This window comes from Aricia agestis, chromosome 9 (assembly GCF_905147365.1).
Source record: "Aricia agestis chromosome 9, ilAriAges1.1, whole genome shotgun sequence".
NCBI lineage: Eukaryota > Metazoa > Arthropoda > Insecta > Lepidoptera > Lycaenidae > Aricia > Aricia agestis.
In genome coordinates, this window is record NC_056414.1 from 6,930,049 (window position 1) to 6,956,291 (window position 26,243).

At 35.7% G+C, this 26,243-nt stretch overlaps 1 protein-coding gene across 2 annotated transcripts; it reads left to right on the forward strand.

The window, feature by feature from the left end:
- Positions 1-1,886: 1,886 nt before the first annotated feature.
- On the forward strand, positions 1,887-25,739 carry LOC121730513 (facilitated trehalose transporter Tret1-like). 2 transcript variants are annotated; one of them, XR_006036119.1, is made up of 5 exons: positions 1,887-2,073; positions 20,479-20,619; positions 22,444-22,700; positions 23,863-25,346; positions 25,727-25,739. XR_006036119.1 is itself a non-coding variant. In XM_042119587.1 (4 exons), exons 1-4 carry the CDS (start codon positions 2,028-2,030, stop codon positions 24,820-24,822), a joined length of 1,404 nt encoding a protein of 467 aa, XP_041975521.1. In that variant the 5' UTR covers positions 1,887-2,027; the 3' UTR covers positions 24,823-25,720. The 2 variants fall into 2 exon arrangements, 1 of the variants encoding a protein (XP_041975521.1); XM_042119587.1 differs by lacking the exon at positions 25,727-25,739 and having other exon boundaries at positions 23,863-25,720.
- Positions 25,740-26,243: the final 504 nt, after the last annotated feature.

A 26,243-nucleotide genomic window follows, 5' to 3' on the forward strand; every position in this document is an offset into this window, starting at 1 on the left:
CGTAAAAATAACGTTTGAAAGTCGCCATATTGGCGCTGATAGCAGTAGTGGGAGTACTTGGAACTAATACTAGTTTATACAACCAATAGCGATTAAGCGGCCATTTGCAAGTTACGACAGATTTAGTTCTCTTCCCCCGCATTGGGGGCGCTGATTCCGCTTCAAATAGGCACAAAAAGCAGGTGGGTATCATAAGTCTAGCGTACTTGTATAATGGAGGTCAGTGACCACGTATGACATAAGGAAACGAAAGCATTGAAGGTAAACGATACATACCAGTTATCATACGGAAGTCAACATTTAGTTCATGGTCGTAGCGCTAACCTCTGTAATAATTATTTCCATTGTTTTACATATTAACCGATTTTTCACACTACTACAGTCATCGTTTATACAACGTCTATTGATCAATTATCACATTTTATGTCGATCATCGAATGGGTCTTTGTGGCTAATAGTTACGTAGGAACTATTTAATAATCTATACTACCTAATAGTGTGAATTGACGGAACGCCCGTTTAGAAGACATCTTCTTTCTACATTCATTTTTTCGTACTGGTCCAGTCAACTTAGGTTTAAATTAGGTAAGAATCTCGGATTTCGAGATACCCAGCTGTATGGCCAAAGGTCACAAATTTATACGTTTTTGAAGTGTTGATTAGACATTTTTAGTCGACAATACCCTCGTCAATGCAAACCCAAAAATTATGATCGTGACTCATCTATCTTTTAGACTGTCTGAAACCGTCTACCCGTCTACCGACTGTTGTATTGCACTAATCACTTATTTGTACAACTTTTTATCTTGTTGTTGTAGTTAGTTAACTATTATTTTGTTTTTATCGATTAGTGCAAGTGTTTCTGTTATATTCTTATAACCTCTGCATTCAACTCATATATCCAACTGGGCCAATGATGTAACACTGTTCGTCTGTTCTGCTCTATTCTATCCTATTTAATTCTTTTCCAACTATGCATTTAACTCTTATCCAACATTTTTTTTCCACCTCTGCAATCTGCGTACAACTCATAACCAACTGTGTCAGTGTTGTAACACTGAAGATAAGCTTTATCAAAGTGCGTTATGCGGGGGTCGATGATTCACGTACTTCGCAACCTTAAGCAGATAGTACATAATTGTAACCAACTCGGTTAAAAGTATTCTTGTATGATAGTGAACCAAAGACTGTCACTTAGGTTAGTTACAGGTTAAGGATTATAAAAGTTGTAATATCATTAATGAATGGTTCAGTTTGCACACATTGCATCGGAAATCTTCCCTGCAATACATATTATTATTATTATAAGTAATAATAATCAATATTATTTTTTAATATTTGGGTACTTTTGTTACATAAATACTTAATTAAATATTTATAGCTTGTACAATATTAAAAAAATATAAATGTCATTGTATGTTGCTTTGAAAAAATTAAATAATTGGGATAATTTTTTTTTTTTAGATTCAATGTATAGTCCGTCAAGAAAGTGAATAAATTAAAAAGTGGCAACATTGTAGTGTCATCCCTTTTTTATAAGATTGATTTGAAAGGGATGACACTACGATGTTGCCACTTTTTAATTTCTTCGCTTTCTTGACAGACCATCCATTGGTGTTTTCTGTGCTATTAAAAAAGTGCCGACCAGTGTTGAGCGAATTATTCAGCAAGTTAGGTCGACACTGATTTTGATAAAATACGGTTAATTTCTACAATTTTATAGTGCAGTAAGTATAAACATTGCTGGATAAAAAACGGTAACTGGCCGTGACTCCAATAAGATACAAAGGTCAACAGCATGGGCGCTGGGCAAATCGGCTATCGTGTAAACTCAGTCATATTGTGACGTTGTATCTGTGGTTTGACAACTGAAACCATAAACACGACGCGGGAAATATCAGCACGACCATTCGTGCTCGAGACGAAACGCGGGCGGCACGCGGCGTGACGCGCTGTCTATTTATACTCGCAGTGTAGTGCCATGTGCTGTTCGCCGGCTGACAGCTAAATGTTGATTAGCCATCGCCATGCCCGTCAGCCACAAGTGGAGGGAGTATGGAGCCGCATTCAGTGGTTTGTGGTTTTTTTTCAATGTGTCATTATTATGAGTTTTTGTTTTTTTTTTTTTTGTGAAATATGAGTTTGTGTTTGTCGAATTCGATGCACGTCTGCCAGACATCGATAAGACGCCATGCATATTTATGAGATTAATCTGTTTCGCTTATCGTGTGTTGACATAGAGTTGCAGATACTCCCCTGTTCGACAACTCGGTACTTCATTTTAATGTCGAGATTTAAAATATTCTATTCTATTTTTAAAATGTGTGACTTTTTAATTCTCAAACTTTTAAAAAAGGAATAAAATGATTAGCATAGTATGCAAATTGTACACACAAAAAATCTATACAAATTGCTCTAATAAAATATGACATCACCAAATACAAAAAGGAACTAGGAAAAAAGGAGCGGCTTCATAATGCTAAAAGAGGCCTACCTTAATTCATTTACATCATAAGTTGCAGTAATTAATTAAACAATAATTATTATTGTAGGACGTAGATATTAAAAATCATCATTGTTTCGTTAATAGAGTTACAATTACGAACATATATTTTTAAGTCTATAAGCTCTTTCGAAGCATCTTCTTTTAAAACGGACGAAAAAATTAAATGTGAAATACAGAAGAATGCACACAAACTTACCAAAATTTATGTGAATTTGAAAATGTCTAATATAATGAAAGTAACTACTAACAATAATTTAGATGTCGTAATAATCCTGGGATAATGGATTAACCTATATACATTATCAGCGCATATTTTAACAATGAATTCTCAGGTAGATAAGATTAAACACACCACGTGTTGGTAAAATTAAACATTAATATAATTATAATGTCATACTGTACACTCAGAGACGAATAATAATTGTAGTTAATTGAAGATTTTGACATAATATTAGCCACATACATAATATTATGTCAAACTCTTCATTAAATTGAAGTTTAATCGTCAATGTCTCGGACTTCGGAGTGCGGCGGTTAGTCATGCTGAAAGAAATTGGCACTTGAGCCATTGTTAGCGAGAAGGACCAGCAAAAGTATCAAAATCTTTTCTCATCGAAATACTGAATGAAAGCACATAAGCACAAGCACATACTGGGATCAATATTTTAACGTCCATTTATTTTTATTTAATACTAGACGACGCCCACAACTTCATTGCGCCAAAATTAGTTTGTCGCGCGGATCGTACATTCTTCGAGATAAAAAGTATCCTATGTCCTTTCCCGAGACTCAAAGTATCTCTATACCAAATTGCAGCAAAATCGGTTCAGCCGTTTGGGCAACAGACAGACAGACACACTTTCGAATTTATAATATTACTTAATGTTGGTCCATACTTCCATACTTATGGAAGTATGGACCAACATAAAAATAATATTATGATATATAAAATACGCGTACTCAATAGACAGTAATTACTTACTAAGGTTAATTTTATGATTTCCGTGTAAAGGCTGTTACCAAAATTACTAGCTATACAACCTGAAAGTGTCACAACCAAGATGTGATATAATATGATACAAGATGTGATATATATTATATACCTTAAATGTAAATCCAGGAAGAAAATACAAATCCCGAACATTTGTAGGTCACATCGAGTCAGCCGTTAGGCGTTCATTAAACTTGTTGTAAAATTACTAACTGTTCTTTTATTACGCTGCCAAAATTTATAACAACGTTAGTCCGAGAATATTAAAATGTTAACGTTCCTATAATTATTGTATTACCAACATTTTCGCTGAGTATATTATATTATTTACTTTTTGCTTTTATCACTTTAAGGTAAAGCTTACATTTTCTTTAATTTCGAAGCCAGATCAATCTTTATCTTTATTATTGCTTCTATCTTAGCGGGCCATCTGCTCGTCCAAAAGAGCGACCTACTGCAAAAGGAAATTTTCCGCTCTGTAAGCAAGGACCATGTTAAGAAGCTTATTCAGATAAAGTTATTTTATTCTTACGTCTGGTAATCATTGTAGGCAAAATTTCGTCGATTTATCCAACTGCGTCAAGAAAGCAATGTTTTTCGAGTATTTTTGTTTAGCACTCTCTAGACTCTTAAGCCTCAACAGTTTTACTAATATATGAGTTTGAGGGGTATCGCTAGATTCTTCTTGGTTTTGAGAGTGACTGAAAAATGCATGTCAAGCCCAGCCGACAGATTGCGACTAGCTTTAACTCAGCATAGCCCGACCAAATAAGCTAGGCATGTCGTCTGCTTATGAACCCATTTCTCTGATAGTACATCGTTTTCAAGTAAAAAAATATTAGATTACTGAAGTAACCTATATGGTTATACATATTATAATAACAGGGCTATATCTTATCCCATGCTTCAGCATGATTAATGTACTTGAAACATAACTACTTAACCGATGGTAATTAATGAATCAAACACTGTACTTCCTGTCGCCATACATTTGGCACGAGAACTGAAACATCATGATAAAGAATTCTTTAATTACTACCTACACTTAAAACCAAACCACATTACTGGTACATAGTGACTATCCGCGACTTCCTTTGTTAATTTTATATGGCTTAATTTATTTTGATCTCAATGTAGACAATTTAATCCTTATTTAATCCTGCTATTCCAACTGCTGAACGTTTGTTAGGTTTTATCACGATTGAGTTATGAGTTATAACTTACGTACACCCACATCTATATACATCTATATGCATTACTTCAAAAAGTATAATAATTAAAATAATATTAATTAACATTGAAATAATAATGTTCATTATCTCAAATATTATACATATATTATGTATTTATTATACTACTAAAGATATAACCTATGTGATCGGGGGAATAGGTAATATGAATAATTAATTTTCAGCCACATCATGGCCGCATGATTTGACGGGAAATCCATCATTTGGCTATCTCCATTGCCCTAATAGGCTAAACTATATTGACTGATCGCAAATGTCATTAGGCTTGAGCTTTGGCTATTTAGCGAGATTGGACGTATTGCTAAATGCTATTATATAATATATTTTATGATACTATATTTATGCTAATAGGTTGGATAATGTTAACGTTAACTATAGTTTTACCTTTACGATAGCCTACAATAGAAATGAGAAAGAAAAGTAGTTTTCAGTATTCTTTCACCTTTGTTTTTCATTTTAGTGACCGAATTAATGATTTTCTTTGTCAATCTGTCATTTTGTCTACACTTTTGATGACAGTAACTCTTCTTTTATCATGCTAAGTGTACATGCCGTATTCAATATTCATGTTCATGTTGACGTTCATTTCAGCGAGAACGTCCTTACACTTCACTAATATAGTCACTGTAAAAGTAGTAGCGCTGAAACAGATTTTTTTTAACTTTTGTATGGGCAAATTTATGATGCTGGGGCGCTTGCCTGGGGGGCTTACTTTTTTGCTGAAACAGATTTTTTTTAACTTTTGTATGGGCAAATTTATGATGCTGGGGCGCTTGCCTGGGGGGGTTTACTTACAAGGGGGCCCATACACATCTTGAAGTATAATTGTCACTTTGTTTTGTTACACCCTGTAGTTGTTGTATACCTAACGCACACTAAAAGAACTAATTGGAGCAATCCCAAAAACAAAATACTAGCACGTAGTAAATAGTAATAATTGAACAAATAAAGTAAGCACCAAAATATTTACACTGATGAGAATGGATCTTCTAATGACGTGTTTGTTCCCCGCTATTGTTCTCTTAATCCAGGTTAGTAGCACAAAAGGCTTTCGTACTTATTTATTTGACATTACTGTAAATCGTATGCATTATCTTACAATTACATAGGTAATTAAACTAAAAAAACTGGGAGTAAATTAAAATGGGTTTATCTGTTGTGATTTTTTATAGTTAAAAGAAATGCAATGATTTGTAACGATTATCTAAGGTTACTTTGGTTGTGGAGATAATAAAATTGTAATAATATCTAATATCTATGGCCGCTTCACACCCCACCATGTCAGCCTAACCCCGTGATAAAGATTCGAACCCAGAAGAACCCAGGGAGATCAATTTAAAAAAAGCTAATGAAAATCCATTGGATCGAATAGATCTATTTAAGATAAACTAAGATACAAATTACGGCTAGTTAATATTATATTATCACATAATATTTAACCCGTCATAATATATTATATACATAATGACACTTCGATTACATACACGTTTTGTGATATAGTGATATGCTAATTAAGTGTGGCAGAAAATCCATTCAGCCTTGTTCATTGTCGAGTAAACAACGCTATTGTCTATGGAAATTATCATTTGCCAACAACTGTTGTACTACGTCAGTAAAATTTCCAACTTACCGACACTAGCTGCTTAAAGTGTGGCTCAGTTGGTGGGATGTCAGTAGCTCAAGCCGGGGGTCGCGGGTTCGAATCCCGCCGACGGAACAAAAAGTCTTCAAAGTTCCTGTGTCATGGATGTGTATTAAATACTAGATGACGCCCGCAACTCCATTGCGCCAAAACTCTTTTATCGCGTGGTAACCGTGCATTTTTGTATAACAAAATGTATCCTATGTCGAATGTCCTTTTCCGGGACTCAAAGTATCTCCATGCAAAATTTCAGGCAAATCGGTTTAGCGGTTTGGGCATGAAGAGGTAACAGACAACAGACAGACAGACACACTTTCGCATTTATAATATTAGTATGGATGTGTATCATAGCATCATATAATAAAAATCTTAAATATATGTATAGTATTTTTAAATATATTAACTACTCCAGTATATTAAATATATTTCCGTTGTCTGGTACCCGTAACACAAGTCCATCAGGTACTTAGCGCTGGTCAGACTGACGTGGTGTGAAGCGTCCATAGATATTATTATTATTATTAAGGCGCAATGCGAAGGGAACTAGAAAATTTTTACTAGAACTTTGCTCTAAAATGATTATGAACATTTAAACATTTTTTGTAGGTTTTAAGGCTCCTTACCAATGTACTTCATTGAATTTACAATTTCTGTTGTTTACTTGCGTTTAATAGATGGGAGTGGCTTCTTGCAATATAACAAAAGACAGTTGTCGTGCATCGTACCCTGTCGTATATTGATAAGATGTGCAAATGCCTTAATAGTACTACTATATTATCTATTAATTTATCACCTAAACCTGCTGACATTACTCTAAATTAATAAATTTATTGTGACGTCGTCGATGTAAAATGCAATGTGGTATTCAGTTAGAATTGCAAGATGTTAATCTAATATATACGTGTGACATTAAAAATGAGTGATAAATTATATACTTACTTAGGGTGTGTATGACACTTGTATACTAATACTTTTATATATTTTTTATATATATTTTTATAACTCTATAAAGTATTTTAGTCTTCAACGTGTGCTTTGATATAAATCTGCAGAAGATCGACATGTAACAGTATTTATTACTTTTTAAGTCTTATGTCAAGAATATGGAATATGGTAACGGACCACACAAATTCATTGTATATACTAATGTTTAAAAAATATTAAAATTAAATCAGCACGATGTAGGTAGTTTGGCCCTGGATTAAAAAGGTCACGATAAAAATATTCATTACTTTACATAATAAAGGTATGCTCGTTGAATATAATTAAATTATATGTACAAATATTACCGACTGTAAACATATTGCGTCAAGACTGTATTTTTAGTTGCTGAATTGTATTGCTTTCATGAATATTTTTAAGGTAGATAAAACAAAGTGCAAACGTGACAGATAGCTCATTAAGAAATTTAAAAAAACCCCCGCCTAACAACTTTAAAAAGTAATGAAATAATATTAACTGCCTTTAAGTTCAAATAATTCCTAACTTATGTAAAGTAATATTTTAGTCCATAATTGTTGTAACGGTGTGTCGGGGGACCGCTAAGTAAACTACACCCTACAACCGCCAAGTCGCTGATTATCTCGATTCAGTTCACTGTGAATTAATCCTTAAACTTGTGATGTGAAATCAAACATCTACAGGGTGTCAAAAGACCGCTTCCGATAACTTCGTGGGGTTATTATAGGGCATGAGATATATCCATTGGTGCAAGAAATTTTCATGTAATCGCCAGTTTTTAAAATAGTCAAAATTTTCAACACGCAATGTATAATGCGTGCAGTTAATGCGCGATAATATCGCCCGCCGCCGATGAATGAAACCCCGGGCCGAGCCGGCCCCCCCGCGCCGCCCGCGCCGAATACCGCGCGCGCGGCTCTGCGCTAGTCATGAGTTAAGACAAAACAGCTGATCGTGGTGTGCCCTATACCCTAGCCCGTAGGTAGTGAATAAACCACCAATATTGTAATGATTATTAAATTACAATAGTTTACACGATTTAACAAAATGTTACAATTTATTAATTACCGTTTCTCAGGTTTTTACTCAAAAATACTCAGTTTTTACTTCCGGCCAAAAAGGAAAAGAAATCATAATTCACATCCGATCATCATCCGATTTACACATCTGTAAAAATACATACACAGTTACCTACTGCACCTATCAATACCTATCAATGGAAAACATACGTGATAACATGTTCACTGACCTGTGATCAGCTGTCTGCTTTTATGAAATGCAGTTCGAACTGTGCTCCATGATCCATCTAACTCGATGTAGATTGCAGAGTTATTCAACACTTAACAAAAGTAATTACAGGAGACATTCCAATTCTTTAAACACTTTTTATTCCACTGTTTAAACCGCACTATCGTCTATCGACGACGATGTTCACTTCATCGGACGTATCTTGTCACGGCCCGTTATTAATTACAAACATAAAAAAATAGTTAATAATACACAAAACAAGCAATAATATGACAACATCTAAACGTAAAATTACAAAACTTAAACAAAAACGTCACAGTACCTACACCAGCACGGCGCGTGTTAGACAGCCGACTGAACAAAATTGAAGAAAAAACTTTGTAAAATAATAGGGATGTATCCCTGTGCAATGTGAATATTTTGAGTAATCGATAATTTTTTTATCGATAAATCGTATTAATTGTTTTACATACGAGTACGTATTGATTACTGTCAAACTAAAAATAAACAAATACCTACTCAATATTAAGAAAAGCGACAATAATTAAAAGTTATTTAATTAATTAGGTATTAAAGTATTTTAGACGCGCATAACGCGTACCACGGTATAACAATCACTTTATCACGGTAATGTAGGTATCGAATTTAAAAAAATGAGATGAGATCTACTAAATAATAGTTATAATTTTTATTATTTAATGGTAATTTAAATATCGACTAAATAGTATTGAATTTATAGGGTACAACACTTAGATTGTCCTTGAAATGGATTAGCGACACGTGCGTCGGGCACCTGCACAGCGGCGCGCTTTGTCGGCGCCGCGATCAAAGCAAGCCGCCGCCGTTCGGTGTCCTTTGACTACTTCCGAAAGTCGATACACGACGAACATTATTTCAAAAATTAAAATAGATTTTTTAATTTAGTAGCCATTTGAGCATTGAGGTAATAGGTTGTTAGAGTTGTTAGGAGATAAGTTTGATTTTTTAACAATTACTTCAAGTATCAAAACGTGGTAGTATTGTGTAAAGTGTTAATAATTGATTATTATTTCAGTTGTAATAAAATACTTTGTGGTGTGATACATTTCGTTAACGAGAAGTTTTTTTGACGTTCTTGGTGGTGACTGGTCTTATTGCTTGGTGTTAAGGACTATTTTCAAAATGCATAAAGAAGTAAGAACACTTGAACTCAACATTTTTCACGTAAGTTAATTGCCAGTTTTATGTATGAGGTTTTTTCGTGTATCATCTGTTATTTCGATTGATAAGTGACGATTGCGGATAAACAGTTCATCCGCATAGGTTTCGTTACTTACGATGAACTTTTTAACTAGTCTAATAATCTTAGAAGTTTGCCATACTGTCGTAAGTTGTTACACATGCACAGACAGTTACTTACAGTTTTCTACATGAGCTACCATTAAACTCTTAACACTGCAAGTAGCTTAGATGAGAGGTCAGAGGTCAGAGTTCTAAGTTCCACGTCATGGTGACCTTCATGGGTTTGAAATTGAAAAGACATACATTAGGGTTTCTGTGTGTTCTGTCGTAAGTCGTAACTCGTAGTGTATCGTCATTCGTCGCATACGACCTTTCGACTTAGCGTGCGTAGGGCGGAGCTAACAGCTGATTAACGCGGTCAACGTTCTCGGGTATGTACTCGGAACACAAGAACGTTGACCGCGCGCTTGCAAATGCTTATTGGGGTAAAAATAATAAAATTTAAAAAAATATTTTAAAATATTTTTCTATGTGGTTTATTATCATGTTTAAAGGGTTTTAATTATAAAAAAATAAAGAATAAAAAATTAAAAAAAATTAAAAAAAAATACATATTCGTAATCAGAAAATGTAGTATAATCATACCCCAAAGTCATCGGAAGTGGTCTTATTACACCCTGTATATTAGCGGTATATTAGCGGGGTTTTTTTTTTTTCTTTATTTATAGGCCTTACATCGTAAGATTAAGTCGGCCTTAGCGGGGGTTAAAAAACAGAAAACTTTTGAGAGATCTAAAGATACTCGTATACTGAGCTACAAAGCCGACACTTCCATATCATTGTGGCTTATTAAGGACGATAATATAATATTATGATGATTGTTTAAAACTATTTTGAGCTATTTCGTTCAGCCATAATGAAATATTTCCAAAATCTGCTGCTCATATGCGAGTTGTTCCCGTTCGTCTTTAATTTTCACCTACCTTTAAATATTCTTAAGAATATAAGATAGGTGAAACTTAATGACGAACTGACGAAGAAGTAATTACTTCTTCAAAACAGCTGTAAAGGAGTCTACAACTAGAATTAACCTCCTAAGCGCCAGTGCAGCGCTAAAAAAAGTGTATGACACACAATTTAGACGGGCTTCGTAACACAAATATACCACATAGTTTATTGCACAATATTACGAAAGAATTTTAACGATATATGTAGTTCCTATATTTAGATTTTAACTGCATTCAACATGGACAGCATGGATTTTCTCCATAGCTAAACTTCTTCTTTTAAATGTCTTAAGTTTTAAAACAAGTCTCGTTTTACGCCTTTTGGATAAATTACAAAAATCAAAACTTTTTGAGCCGTGCCAATAATCATCCTGCTAGTACTGTGCAAAATGCGTCTTTCTGTTACCTCTTTATACAATTTTTTTAAATGAAATAAGGGGACAAACGAGCAAACGGATCACCTGATGGAAAGCAACTTCCGTCGCCCATGGACACTCGTAGCATCAGAAGAGCTGCAGGTGCGTTGCCGGCCTTTTAAGAGAGAATAGGGTAATAGAGGAGGGTAGGGATGGGAAGGGAAGGGAAGGGAATAGGGAAGGGTAGGGAAGGGAATAGGGTAGGGGACTGGGCCTCCGATAAACTCACTCACTCGGCGAAACACAGCGCAAGCGCTGTTTCACGCCGGTTTTTTGTGGGAACGCGGTATTTCTCCGGTCCAGCCGGCCCATTCGTTCCGTAGCATGGCTCTCCCACGTATAAAACGTAAAATGTTTTTTTAATAATTTTACTATTTTAAAGGAAGCGCGTATCATCTATTAATTTAATTTTAATAATAAAGTTTTTGCTACAGACAAGTAAGTATAGTGACGCGCAAAATTGCGTCTATAGCCTTGCAAGTTCACGGTTGGACTCTTCATTTAATTTATTGTACAGATGATAAGCAATTTTTATTCAACTTTTTACATTAAATATACAACTTGTCAAAACAGTAGATACCGAACATAATATTATTAAATAAAAAATGTGTCACTGTGTTTAAAGTAAAACAACGTTGTCTGTAAAAATACGAGGGGAAAAAAACCCGTTCATTGGATTTACTTCAGAAAATGTTGTTCAGCGTCAACTCCTTTTTTAACCGACTTGCAAAAAGGAGGAGATTATATTATGTTCGGCTGTGGATTTTTTTCTTGACAGATTGTGCCTAACCACGGACATAATCATAAAAGCACAAAAGTGCTAATCATTCGGTTTCCTTTCAAGAATAAAGTCATTTGAATAAACGATAACCCGTGCATAGATAGGGAAAAAGTTCACGGTATTTTCCTTAATAAAGCGCTTACCTATTTCAGCTGTTGCCATAGAAATAGTAAATACCAGCCTTTTTATTACAAACTTACATTTTTGTAGAGATACCTGCGCACGGAAAAGTACCTGCACAGGTAACTCCTTACCTGCTACGCCGTAGCGCGCTACGAAAGTCAAAAATTACGTAAAAAAAAAATTGCGATTAATCAACATTCTACCTGGCATCAGACATACGACCGAACTCAGGGCATTTCATCATCACTTAACTTCAACTTAATGAAGAGTTTCACTGAAAAAATATTATGCAGTGTCAAATCAAATAACTCATTAAGCTTGAATTTAAGTACCTAATAAATTAATATCTCTAACTGCCGCACTCAGAGTGGAATATTAATTAGGTACTTTTAGAATTCTTCAGTAACTCACTGTGTATGTAATGTACCTACTCGTCGACGTTCAAATACCGCGTTTCCAAGTAGCAAGCGATAACATATTTCAGTAGTATCACGTACAAAAACTTGTATTCATCAGAAACATCTCAAGGTTCATTATAATCAAAGACTTTATACGTGGGAGAGCTATGCTTTGGCACGAATGGGCCGGATCGACCGGAGAAATACCACGTTCTCACAGAAAACCGGCGTGAAACAGCGCTTGCGCTGTTTCGCCGAGTGAGTGAGTTTACCGGAGGCCCAATCCCCTACCTTACCTACCTTACCTTACCTTAACACTAATAAATTTTTGCCTTTCGAGGACGACAATCCATACTAATAATTTATGAATTCGAAAGTGACGTGTCTATCGACTATATGTTTACGGTACCTCTTGATGCTTAAAATACGTGTTTAGTGCTTAGTGTTAGTTTTAGTAATATGAATGTTATGTATGTAGTCTATAAGGTATATATAATATAGGCCAAGATGCCTGATCTAAATCTATATATATAAAAATGGATTTTCAAATGTGTTAGTTGCGCTAAAACTCGAAAACGGCTGAACGGATTGGGCTGATTTTGGTCTTAAAATATTCGTAAAAGTCCAGGGAAGGTTTTTAAGTGACACGAAGTTCACCGGGACAGCTAGTAAATAAATAAAATACGGTTGAACTGAGTTGCGGGAGTCGCGTGATAAAGTACTATATTTATATTAAAAATAAGGCTCGAATTCTTATGCCTTGAAGTGAGACATCATGAATAGTGATGTTTGAGGTGAAAGACAAGGAGAATTCATCCTCTGAATAATAGTTATGCCTTGTGCTAATTTTGTTACTGTATAAAATAATTTTATTACTTTGGACTTAGCTGGTGTTCTTAAGGTATAGACGTACTAGCTAAATTAAACCGGTTTGTTTTTATAAGTCTAAGATACTATCTTACATGTTTATTCTTAGGTACATTACTGGTTCTTGCACTATTATATCTCATTATACAAACAATTAGTCTGCCAACTTACATGAATAACTAATAATCATCGGCATTATGTTAGTAGGCACTTCAAAGTACTATCAGAGAATTTGAAGACCTACGATAAGACTGTGATATGTCAAGGCAGTAATAATAATAATATGTCGGCTAGGTCCGAGATAACTCCACCAAATCGCGTTGACCCGTCTGCCTATGAATAAATTTCTTTAAGGTACTTTCTAAATTGATGTTATTTAAAGGCTTACTAGAATCTAATTATTCTTCTTATCATATCTTCGTCCACAAATTCGTGTATGTATTGTTATATTCTTTCTTCCTTTTCACACAAGAGGCAAAATCTTAGTAAATGTTTATGTAAATAATTAAATACACTGTAAACTATATCAAACAATTAAATCGAATCGATTATTCACAGAAGTGATTAAATAATTTAATTTGTTTAGGTAGAAAAGATGGAATTTTTGTCGTAAATAGAGAGAAATTATAGATTAAATTTTCTATTTTCTTAGGACTCAAAATAATCTCCCATAATATTACATCCACACTTTCAAATATCACATTGTTATTATTAAAAAGTAATATTAAAGTTATAATAAATTAATAATATAAAAATAAATGTAAATCATTGTTTTGTTAATATTTCTTGTGCACCATAAATCATTAAATAAATAAATAATAAATTTAAGTTGTGTAATATATATTTTTTATATTCCTTTTACATTTTTATCACAACAAACAGTTTTATTGCATCATGCCGTTTATGGTAAATCGATCAATTAGTTCTGCCGGGTATGTGACATTTATAAATTAAATACTCCTTATCATTTAAAACAATCCAATCGTATTTCATGTTAAAGGTTACAAAATACATTAAAAGTTCGAAATAAAAATAAAACTCAACAATAAATCCTTAAAATATCCAGTTTCAAAACTTTGTAAAATTATTTTAGAATAGTAGGTACAAAAACGAACTATTGATAGGACTTGAAATCATTTTATTCAACTAAATATATTTCATAAACAAAGGATGCTCATTAAGAGTCCGTATACGAAATTTTGCAGAAATTTTAAAGAAAACGACAGAAATAATCTATATAGATAAAATTCTATCCAATTCGAGAAAAAAAACAATTTGTGCCAAAAAACACGATTCAAAACAACCTAAATCTCACATTATATTACTCGCCGCAAGGCTAATGTGATAATTTAGGTTGTTTTGAATCGTGTTTTTTGGCACAATTTGCTTTTCTCTTTTTTTTCTTTTTTCTCGAATTGGATAGAATTTTATCTATAGATTATGTCTGTCGTTTTCTTTTTATTAATTACAGCTCCAAATTTCCGAAACTAACAGCAATTATTCTTTGCCCATTTTCTCTAAAATTTTGCCGAGTTACATATTTTTTTACTCAACTATTTCATATTAAAGTGGTAAAATGTAAGTCCAACATTGTATTGACGACTTTCTCAACAGTACATTGTATTTTTTTCATACCGTTAAGACGTCAATACAATCCATGAACAGGTGATATTCTAAACCTTTTACAGCAAAAATCAGAAAACTGTCGAGGGTTTGAGTTGGATTATTTAAAATACATAAAAATACTTTAAAAAAATGTAGCTCCAACATTAGATTATAATTGAAATGATCTTATAAACATGTTGTGCATAATAACTTATAGAAATACTGTATTTTAACTGTTAAATCACGTCTGTTAATCAGCGAAATCGGCAAAATTTCGTATACGGACTCTTAACATCGATTCTGCTTAACAACCTTTAACCAAATACAGTTTCAATCTGGTTTCAATGCATTATTGGAGTAAGTAGTAAAGTAATGTGGCCTACTGCTGGGCAAAGGCCTCCCCTCTTTCTTCCCACAGTTCTCTATTCTTTGCTGTGTTAGGCCACTATCTATCAACAGCGCTTAGTTCGTCGCGCCACCTTTTCTTGGGTCTGCCCCTGTTTCGCCGACCTTTCGGTAGCCACTCCGTAACTAGACCATATTATTCTGTCTGGGTGATGTGCCCTGCCCAACTCCACTTTAGGCCAACAGCTTTTCTACCCGATAGTACTATTTATATAGAAGGGGGCAAACGAGCAAACGGGTCACCTGATGGAAAGCAACTTCCGTCGCCCATGAACACTCGCAGCATCAGAAGAGCTGCAGGTGCGTTGCCGGACTTTTAAGAGGGAATAGGGTAATAGGGAAGGGTAGGGATGGAAAGGGAAGGGAATAGGGGAGGATAGGGAAGGGAATTGGGCCTCCGGTAAACTCACTTACTCGGCGAAACACAGCGCAAGCGCTGTTTCACGCCGTTTTCTGTGAGAACGGGGTATTTCTCCGGCCGAGCCGGCCCATTCGTGCCGAAGCATGGCTCTCCCACGTATATCTACGTATATCACGTATATCACTATAAAATTAATATCCCATAAATCTTCGAAGTACCTGTATTGGTACTGGTAGTAAATATTATAATGAATTAGATAAGATATCGGCGTCAATGTTATCTAGCCCGCTATCGCTCCCTGTGAACACTGAAACCTAAGTATTAATAAATTATTATAGACTAGCTGTGCCCGCGACTTCGTTCGCGTGGAATAGTTATTATGGGCATCAAAATTTTGGCGAACAACTTTATAAATTGCGTCTATTTCATTAATGCATTCATTTCGACCAAATTTGATTTTTAGACCATTATTGTGAGTTAATCTTAAAAGATAGACTGTATATACTATCACATCATTTAAAGAGGAATAATTCTTCCATACATATTTTTAGGTATCTTGGACTGTTTTTGCAGCGCACGCAACGGAAGCTCTCAAAGATGAATAATTTTCCCCGTTTTTTCCACATTTTCCTCTGTTTCTTAGCTCCTAAAAGTCACAGGATGATGAATGGGCCTCGATTTATGGGCTATCTAACACTGAAAGAAATTTTCAAATAGTAGTTCCTGAGATTAGCGCGTTCAAACAAACAAACAAACAAACTCTTCCGCTTTATAAATTAGTATACTCGTACTTATAGAATATACTCGTGCCTACGACTATAAACAAAGTTCTGCTAGAGGTTGAAGTTGTCGCCAATCCGAAGATTAAAGCTGATAAATTATTTACTTTACATGTACTGAGTACTGCTGGGCTAAAATGGTCACATTTAGCAATTCCTCTCAATCAATTCAGTAAATGAATTGTCAAAACTGTCAAACTGACAAATGTCAAATCAGTACAAAAATACAGAAATGAATTACAAGCAGAGTTGCATTTTGCGATTTTAGAAAAATGAATCATATTATGATTCATAATATCATGATTCTTCAAAGCGACCATTTTAGCCCCGCTGACTGACACAAAAGTGTACACAGCCGTACGAAACTAATGAATCTGAAAAAAAATATATAATCACCAACCGACTCCTGAGGAAACAAGAAATCTCATGGCTCAGTAAAAAGGGCAATTAGTACTTGAATCTAATTCATTGCATTAGCTTCTGCAATCCCTTGATATTGAACTAGGTCAGAGTTATTAGCACTAAACGTTCTATTTTCCTTCCTAGGCACCTTGATGTCGAAGATTTATTAGTTAGACGTTTTTCTTCCAGTTAGAATAAGTCATTGATAAAATACTAAGGGCCTGTTTCACCACTTCCTGATAAAGTGCCGAATATGCTATTCACAACTTTTTTGACAGATTCTGCTTACTTTATCTGTCAAGTTAAGTGGTGGATAGCCTATTCGGCACTTCTCAGGAAGTGGTGAAACACGCCCTAATTGTAATGTACTACCATAGCTGACCAGTATATTTTGTTCGCGATTTGTCAAACCCAGCCGACAGAATATGACGTCATAGGTTAGGTTCACACGGCACAATCCAGCACGTTTCCTGCACGTTTTTTGCAGTATACGTCTTAACAGGGCGACTAACCCAAAAAATCAAACATGGTCCTTCTCTCTTCACACTCACGCCCGTCTTTCATATGCCAGGTGAAAAAGGACAACGCGGATTCATCGCCAAATTAGTTTTTCCTCGATAACTCGATAAATATACAACATTTTAAAAATCCGCTAGGTCGGTTTCTCATTGATAGAATTTTATACAATGTGTTATAAATTATAATATTAACTTAGTTCAATGCATGGTTATGGAAGTAAATGAAAAAATCTTGAAAATTAGATGCATCTTTGTGATTTTTTTCTATCGAGAAAATTTTAAGATATCGTTCATAGCTCGTAGCTCAGATCGAATTCTTGGAAATATAATGTATATGTAAAATATAATGTAGTATCTAAATTTAGAAAATGAAACAATTCGGGACTTATTTTCAAGTATAAAAATGAATTATAAAATCGAAAATTTTATTTATCTAAATCTATTTATTCCTTAAGGGGGCGACTAACCAATACAATGTTTATAGACAGTAGAACCATTCACACGTCGATTGTACTGCACGATTTGTTGCAACTTGCAGTACAATCGACGTGTAAATCACGTATACTGCAAAAAAGTGCAGGATTGTGCCGTGTGATTTGTGAACCAAGTCTTACATTAAGAAGACATAATCCGACCAAATGACGTAGGTCCGTCAACTGCCCATGGGCCATGAATCAATTTCTTCGTGGTACTCTTCTCTTCTTCTTCTCTTACATTTTGAAAGTTTAGTGTTAGGTGAACCGACTCAGCTAAGATTCGTTCATTAGTTACTTTATATTTAACTTTATGAAAAATGCTTTAGAGCTAAATGTTAACTTTGGTTCAGAGTTCAGACGCTTGCGTCTTCTTAGTGGTTTTATCGTCCAAAATGAAAAATCTTTTAGACGCTTTTGTTGTAACATCTGTAACAACTGTATAAGTGCTTAAATTTTGTTTTGTTACTACCTAGGAGCAAATATTTGCAAAAAAAGACACAATTCAAACGAAATTACAACTAGGTACACCCACATAAATGTGCAGGTGTTGCAAATGTATTATCTGTTTTAATTTAACCAATTAAGTACACATTAAACGTGTAATTACTTTTACAAGGTACCTAGTACCTACCTACTGTGCGATACTTAGCCGTGACTTAGCATAAAAATAGTTGAAACTGTTTACATCAGCAAATTACTTTAGTATTGTATAATCTTCGGAACGAGGCTACAACATTAATAGCTGTAAATTACTGTGGCATGTGACAATACTCGTTATCTGAAGCGACTTGATTATTTCCGTTCATATGAGGGCCGACAGACATAATATTATGTTTATTTCGAGGAAAAGGTTTCATAATTCTCAAATCACTTCGTCGTTATCAGCGATATTATCGAATAATTTCTACAGGCGTGTTTTGTTTTGAAAATGGACCAGTGTCATTCCTAACTAGGTTTAAATTTTCTGAATAACTCCGTGGCATGATGCAGTTTTAGATTTTTTGCGCTAAGTATCTAAAGTTTGTCCAAGATAAGTGACTATTACCCCTAATTAAATTAAATAACGAATAGGTATGGCACTATCATTCTTGCCGGGTCAGTGCGTAATGGGGAAAATTTTGTAACCAGATATTATGCGCTATTTATATTATGATCTAATACCAATAAAATTAAGGGTGGGTTGTACCAGAGGATTATAGTTACAGTTATGGTCAAAGTTATGGTTATAGTTAAGGCTAACTTTAACTTTAACCTTAACTTTGACCACAGAATTTGACAGATGACAGCTGGTCCGACAAGGCTTTAAATGAACGTGGGCGGGGGCGCTGCACGTAAAGGAGAACTGTAAAAAATGCAGTTTTTGTATGATAACAGCGTTAGTTCCTTTTTTCGCCACGTTCATTTAAAGCCTTGTCGAGCGTCAAATATGGCGTCCATTATTGACTTTAACCAAAGATTTGACATTTTGCATTGTAGTTAAAGTTATAGTTAAATTAAGTTTGTGCAACCCATCCTTATTATGTCGCGACTTGCGCCGGTGTTACGTTCGTCAAATACAAAACAACAATCAGCGAAGCGGATCATAGTAATCGCGATACTTATCGAAATAATTTGGCAAAAATCTTCCTTATTGTTTTTGTTTCTGGTTACACAATTTCCACTTTTTCCGCTGCAAATATTACGTTACACGCGCTAAATAAGCATTGGCAAAAATCCTCGTTGTATAAAAAGTTTTTGTTTCTTACTACACATTGACCAAAGTGTTCTCTTCTAACCGCTAGAAAAATTAAGTTTTCAGCGAGATTTTGTCACACATTCATGAAGTAACCACAATGTTTCTAGTGTGTATACTGGCTACTTTTTACCGCCGAAAATTTTCTGGTTGCAAGAGAATTTGTCCTTCTGTCCTCAAGTAACCACCACGTTTCCAGTGTGTACACTGGCTACTTTTTACCGCCGAAAATTTTTCGGTTGCAAGAGAATTTGTCCTTCTGTCCTCAAGTAACCACCACGGCCACATTTCCAGTGTGTACACTGGCTACTTCTTACTGCCAAAAAAATTCCGGTCGCACAAGACTTTGGCCTTCCATCCTCAAGTGACCATCACGTTTTACGAGTACGGGATTTTGTCACTCTCTCATCATAATAGCTCCCGCACCGGTTTTGGTGACGGTGGTCGTTTTCAATGAAACTAGGCCAGTTACGCAGGAGTTATAGTGCTCAAGTGTGTGCGCAGTACACAAGAGAACTCTCTCATCCTTTACACTCATAACCCAGTGAGACGACCGTCGCGACTGGCAAGAGATCAGGCGCAAGACCGACTTTTTACATGCCCATCCGACGCATGGATTATCTTTCTTGTGAGACAATCAGGTGATCAGCCTACATTGTCCTAACCAAACATGGAAACAACACGTTTCCAACGGGAGAATCAAACCCACGGCCTCCGAGTCAAGAGTGACGGGCTAAAACCAGTGGGCCACGGAGGCGTTAATCTCTCATCATGATTATTATTTTTCCAGCGACCCTGATAACGGCGGCGGCGGGGACGACGGTGGCGTGGACTTCCCCCACTATCCCCATCCTGACGGCGCCGGACTCCCCCATCGCCACCACGCCCGACGAGAGCTCATGGATCGCCTCCATGATGATACTGTTCTCAGGTGAGCATAAACTCGCTTATACGGCTTAACTCGGAATAAACCTAATACTTAATAGGTATGTATAAAGCCCTGACGAAAAAATACGCGTGGCACTGAGGGACTGCCGCATTTTTTATCAACTTATGCAATTATAATTCGCATACGTCTAGTCACACGCACACAAACACGTACGATGCACGGCAACGCCGCACCGACCGGACCGGGATCCCGGTCCAATGTCCACCCGGTCGGTGCGGCCGTAACGAAAAAACCTAACAGCCTCCCGCGGGAGGGTGTTAGGCTTTTTCGTAACGGAATTTTCTTGTATTGCTCGCCGCGCTAAAGCCCGCGATAAAAGCTGTGCAAAAACTTAAACAGAAAGATGTTGATATGGTATCATGACAGATGCCTCTTTAAATTGTTGTGGACGCCCCCTTAATAGTTAACGCATCGTAATATACACGTTGATGCATCTTATACACATGTGTCTCATAACAACATTTTTGTGCTTGCTTTCACTTATTTGGTCACGTAATATATTAGATATTATTATTTATTACAGTAAAACATCTACGGTTTACCATAATAATATTATGTCGAGCACAAATTGCGACGTGTTACGTCGCAACGTCACAGTACAGCAAAGCTAAACACATAAATTGTCTCCTGCCAAAATGATGATGGATTAAATATACTACGAAAGTACGAATCAACATAGCACTCCGCCTGCCAATTTTCCATTACTATAGATTAAAACCGAATCGATGTATTAATACAAGTTTGCAAAGTAATAAATCACTCCTAACGATTGACTGGGAGTGGTCCGTGCTTGTAAAAGTCAGCTCCTGAAGTGCTATTTCAATGTAGATTGTATGCATTGGAGTGCGGTCTATATTGGTCCATATAGACGGTTAAAGGGGCATATTCGAATAGGATTGTCTATGATCGACGTATAATGTAGATTGTGCATTACTCTAGATATGTACAGCAGCCACTGCGGCCAACAGCCAACTAGAAGAGAAGTCTTTTCGCAATATATTTAACACTGTAGCTTAGTTTTATTAAATTCGAATTTTAAGTAATGTTCCACACAAAAAATAACATTATAACTAAATGATTTTATACTTAAATAATTGACTTTAAAAATAGCAATATTACTAGTCATTTCCTTATTATTTATGCAATTGAAACTATTGTTTAAATATTTTTATCATATCGTACTCTTGTGTTTATTAATGATTAAAATTTTAATATCGTACCAAGTTTCTAATACATTCGAAATAAACAAGGAGCCGGCCATCGCTAGTGCTCGTGATTAAACCATTAAATATTAAGTAATGATAACCACTGTCAGTCTGTCCGTCTTTATTGTTTTTATTGGATATTATTAAGCCCAATTGAGACTGAGTTAAGTCTCGCTATTGTGCCAATGATTTTTTGTTTATGAACTTAAATGGTATAGTTTGAGCGACGGAAACCAATTGCAGAATGATTTTACATAAATTACGTAGTATTTTTAGAGTTCATTGTGTAAAATTCATGCAAAAGAGTAAAAATGTATAATCTCGTAACTAAGTTCCTAAAAATAGTAAAAAAATGCTTTGTTATTTATACACACGACACTTCCACGACACAAAAAATAAAATTATAAGAAAAAATAAAATTAGGGAAAATCCTCAACTGTCACGCAATAAGAAAGCCGATGTTCAGATACAAATACACAATGGACACAGGAACAGACTTGTCAATCTTATGAGTCCCCTTTGTTTTTTTCGGCGGCTAATAATACAGCAAAATACTTACAACAAAAAATACACAAAATAACATTTACTTTATCAATTCCAGCCATAAGTCCGATCCCTGCGGCGTACCTGGCTGACAGGATTGGCAGGAAGAGGACTTTACTACTGTCCGCGATCCCCTACATCATAGGCTGGATCCTGGTGATGCTGGCCAAGAACGTACCCACCATATACGCTGCAAGACTGTTCTCCGGGCTGGGCTATGGGATAGCCTACACCACGGCGCCCATGTACCTTGGAGAGATTGCGTCGAATGAAGTCCGTGGTGCCATGGCCACTCTCATCACTGTTATGTCCAAGGTAAGCAATTTTGTGAGGGTGATTTACATTGATATAGCTGTTGTTGATGCATCTTCAAATTAAGGCATTGGATCAGCATTATATTCTATAGCATTATATACCGTTGACCGCTAGGGAATATCTAGTTTCCGCAAGACTTTGTCTATTTATAATCCATCATCAACTATTCAATCAAGTCCAGGAAAAAGCATTCATCCTTATTCCTTAATGCTACCACTGTATCTAACAGTGTATCTATGTACCTAAATCATTACATAGAGCTTTAAAATTACTGGATGCTCTGCTAGATCGAAATATATTTACATAATCTTTTTGGAAAGTTTATATTGATAGTAATATTGAAAAGTCTACGTTCTACGTGGGAGAGCCATGCTTCGGCACGAATGGGCCGGTTCGACCGGAGAAATACCACGTTCTCACAGAAAACCGGCGTGAAACAGCGCTTGCGCTGTGTTTCGCCGAGTGAGTGAGTTTACCGGAGGCCCAATCCCCTACCCTATTCCCTTTCCTACCCACCCCTATTCCCTTCCCTTCCCTACCCTCCCCTATAACCCTATTCCCTCTTGAAAGGCCGGCAACGCACTTCTGATGCTGCGAGTGTCCATGGGCGACGGAAGTTGCTTTCCATCAGGTGACCCGTTTGCTCGTTTGCCCCCTTATTTCATAAAAAAAAAAAAGAAAAAAAAACTACTAAAATGAAACTAGTGATGTTGGCGCCCGCTACTGTGTCAATGTCACCAAAGCTAATTAATTCCAAGCGACAACATAATACAAAGAGAATATAATCACTACGTGACATAATATACTTCCGGGTTATGTTTTCTGAGTGTACGTATGTATTATATTTTGGCACTCTCTACAGCTTAAACGGCTGTCTCGATTGTCAGATCGTTAGAATTAGAATATATTTAGAATTTGAGCAAAAGAAGAAGAAGAAGAGATTCATGCCTAAATACAATGCGCAGCAGCCAGCAACCTAACTAGAAGATGCACTTTATTACATTACAGAACAATTAATTACAATACGTCATATTATACTTACAAGTAATACGGTTCAAATTTATTCTACACGTTCCGTGTAATGATGTTTGTAAGAAAAAGTTTTTATAAATACAATACTTACTTAAGTTCTTCTTCCTAATAGTCGTGTTTTATGTTTCAGCTCGGAATCCTGTCTCAATACTGCATCGGACCCTACGTGTCCATGTTGAACCTCGCCAGCTTCAACATCACCATACCGATACTGTTCTTCGTCACATTCAGCGCGATGCCCGAATCTCCCTACTATTTCTTAAAGTCTAACCAGTCGAGTAAGGCCGAGCAGGCGCTAAAACGGCTGAGAGGGAAGGATTTTATCCCCGAGGAGTTGGACGGCATGAGACACCTCGTCAACGAGAACATGAGAGACACGAGCCAGTGGAAGGATCTGTTTACCGTCGGCGGAAACAGGAGAGGACTCATCATCCTCCTGGGAATCTACTTCACGCAGCAGTTCTGCGGAAGCACTGCCGTTATCGCGTACGCGCAGCAAATTTTCAAAGCCACCGACAGCGGCTTGGATGAGAAAGGAGCTTGCATCATCGTCGGTGTCGTCCAGCTCATTACGTCAGCTATATCCTGCCAGCTGGTGGATAGACTGGGCAGGAAACCGCTCCTGATAACGTCAGCCTGCGGGGTCGGGCTCGCCAACATCATAATCGGCGCGTACTTCTTCATGCAACACGAAAGCAGCGAGTACACGGTCGCCATCAAGTTCATTCCTATTATTGTGATACCGATATTCATATTCTCGTATACTATTGGCCTAGCCACGGTGCCCTTCGCGATCACCTCTGAGATATTCCCCACGAACATCAAGTCGAAAGCGACGTGCGTTATACAGATATTTGTAGCGCTCATGACGTTCGCAGTGACGAAGTTGTACCAGGTGGTTGCGGACAACCTGGGCAACTACGTCGCCTTCTGGGGCTTCGGGGTGCTGTCGGTGGGAGGTGTGATATTCATACTGTTGCTGTTGCCAGAAACGAAGGGCCAGTCCTTCGCCGCGATACAGGAGAAGTTGTACAGCGAAAAAGTTGTTTACGAGAAACAAGATGAGGGCAAAGTGATGATTAACTTATAGTGAATTTAACGCAGTAGTTTATCTGTACTTAATATTTCCGTCCGTAACGTGTCAACATTCCTCCGAATGCAAACGTAACAGATTTTTTTCCTAATATAAGATCACCACGAACAACTCTCATCTAAGAAATTTGATTTTGTACGAATTTTACTAGAACATTGCGCTAGCTAGAAATTGTAATATTATGTTGTGTAAGTTCACTTTAAATTAGCCGTCGAATTGAAATATCTAAAATTATTGCGGAGCAAAACAGTTTACTTACCTAAGCATAAAATTATTTTCTAAGTCTTAACCGAATTTAAAAATATCTTGAATACGGATTGATGATTGTTTTTTCTTATGTTATATTTTATAAATTATCCCTACAACTTACAAAAAAATTAATAGAGGTGAACGAAGCAAAAGTTAGAAACCTACCAGTCGTATTGAAAGTTGGTATTGTCTTCTAAACTAAGTACTCGTATTACTGGAGGAACTTTTCGAAGCACCTCGGTAACTTTTACTGTGTCTTCATCTTTATGTCAGTTAAATTTTGTGATACATTGTGATGTTTACAGTAGTTGCAATATCAGTATTTAGTTCTAAGATTGTTTGTATGTCTGTCTGTCAAGATATAATATAGTCGTGAAAAGATATAGCGTAAAACAAATCAGAACACGGATTGCCGGAAAAGATAACAATAGGATTACTATGCCTTTGTAATTTTATTTCAATTTTATAAGCCCTTAGAACCTTAGAAGCCATTAAAAGTGACGCGGACGTTATCTTGACTGACAAGGTTTGTTAGGTAATTTGAAAATATTTAATTACGAAAAGACTCATGATTACTTAATTATATATTTTAGACTATCATAAAGTTACTAGAAACCAATCATTTAGAATCTCTGACAGGATTTTCTGTAAGGTTTTGTTGAATTCACTAATATTGATATCGTTTTTATTTTAAACTTAGATTGCGTAGCTTATTTCTTATCCTGTTAAATATATTCAGGATTAATGTATTTTTTGTGTGGTGTGTAATGTTAGAAATTGTAAGAAATTTGCCACAGCTGTCTAAAAGATACTCGTAAAATATTATGTTTCATTGGCCATTATGTTTCTGGCAATATGCAAAAAACTAAAATGAGTGATGAGAGAAATATGTTACACAATATTTTTTTATTCGTAATTAATTATTGTAATTAGGTAAATCTAAATCTCTAGCTAAAAATGTGTAAAAGGTGAAATTAACTTTAATTACAATAATTAATTTACTCAGTTTTGCATTAAGCATCACCTATAAGTTGTTATCAATTTCTAGCTTTAATACTTTTAAGTTATGTTTGTTTTTATTTTACTGGTGAAAAGTTCTTAAATGTAAATTTTATTTTTAACTTAATGAGTGTAAAATGGTGTTTAAACTTGAAAACGCACATAAGAAA

Bases quoted from the DNA above. Each gene is read 5' to 3' on its own strand.
- LOC121730513 (XM_042119587.1), top strand. From the start codon at position 2,028: ATGCCCGTCAGCCACAAGTGGAGGGAGTATGGAGCCGCATTCAGTG. The intron at 20,620-22,443 runs GTGAGCATAAAC...TATCAATTCCAG, and splicing joins CATGATGATACTGTTCTCAG to CCATAAGTCCGATCCCTGCG. The intron at 22,701-23,862 runs GTAAGCAATTTT...TTTATGTTTCAG, and splicing joins TCATCACTGTTATGTCCAAG to CTCGGAATCCTGTCTCAATA.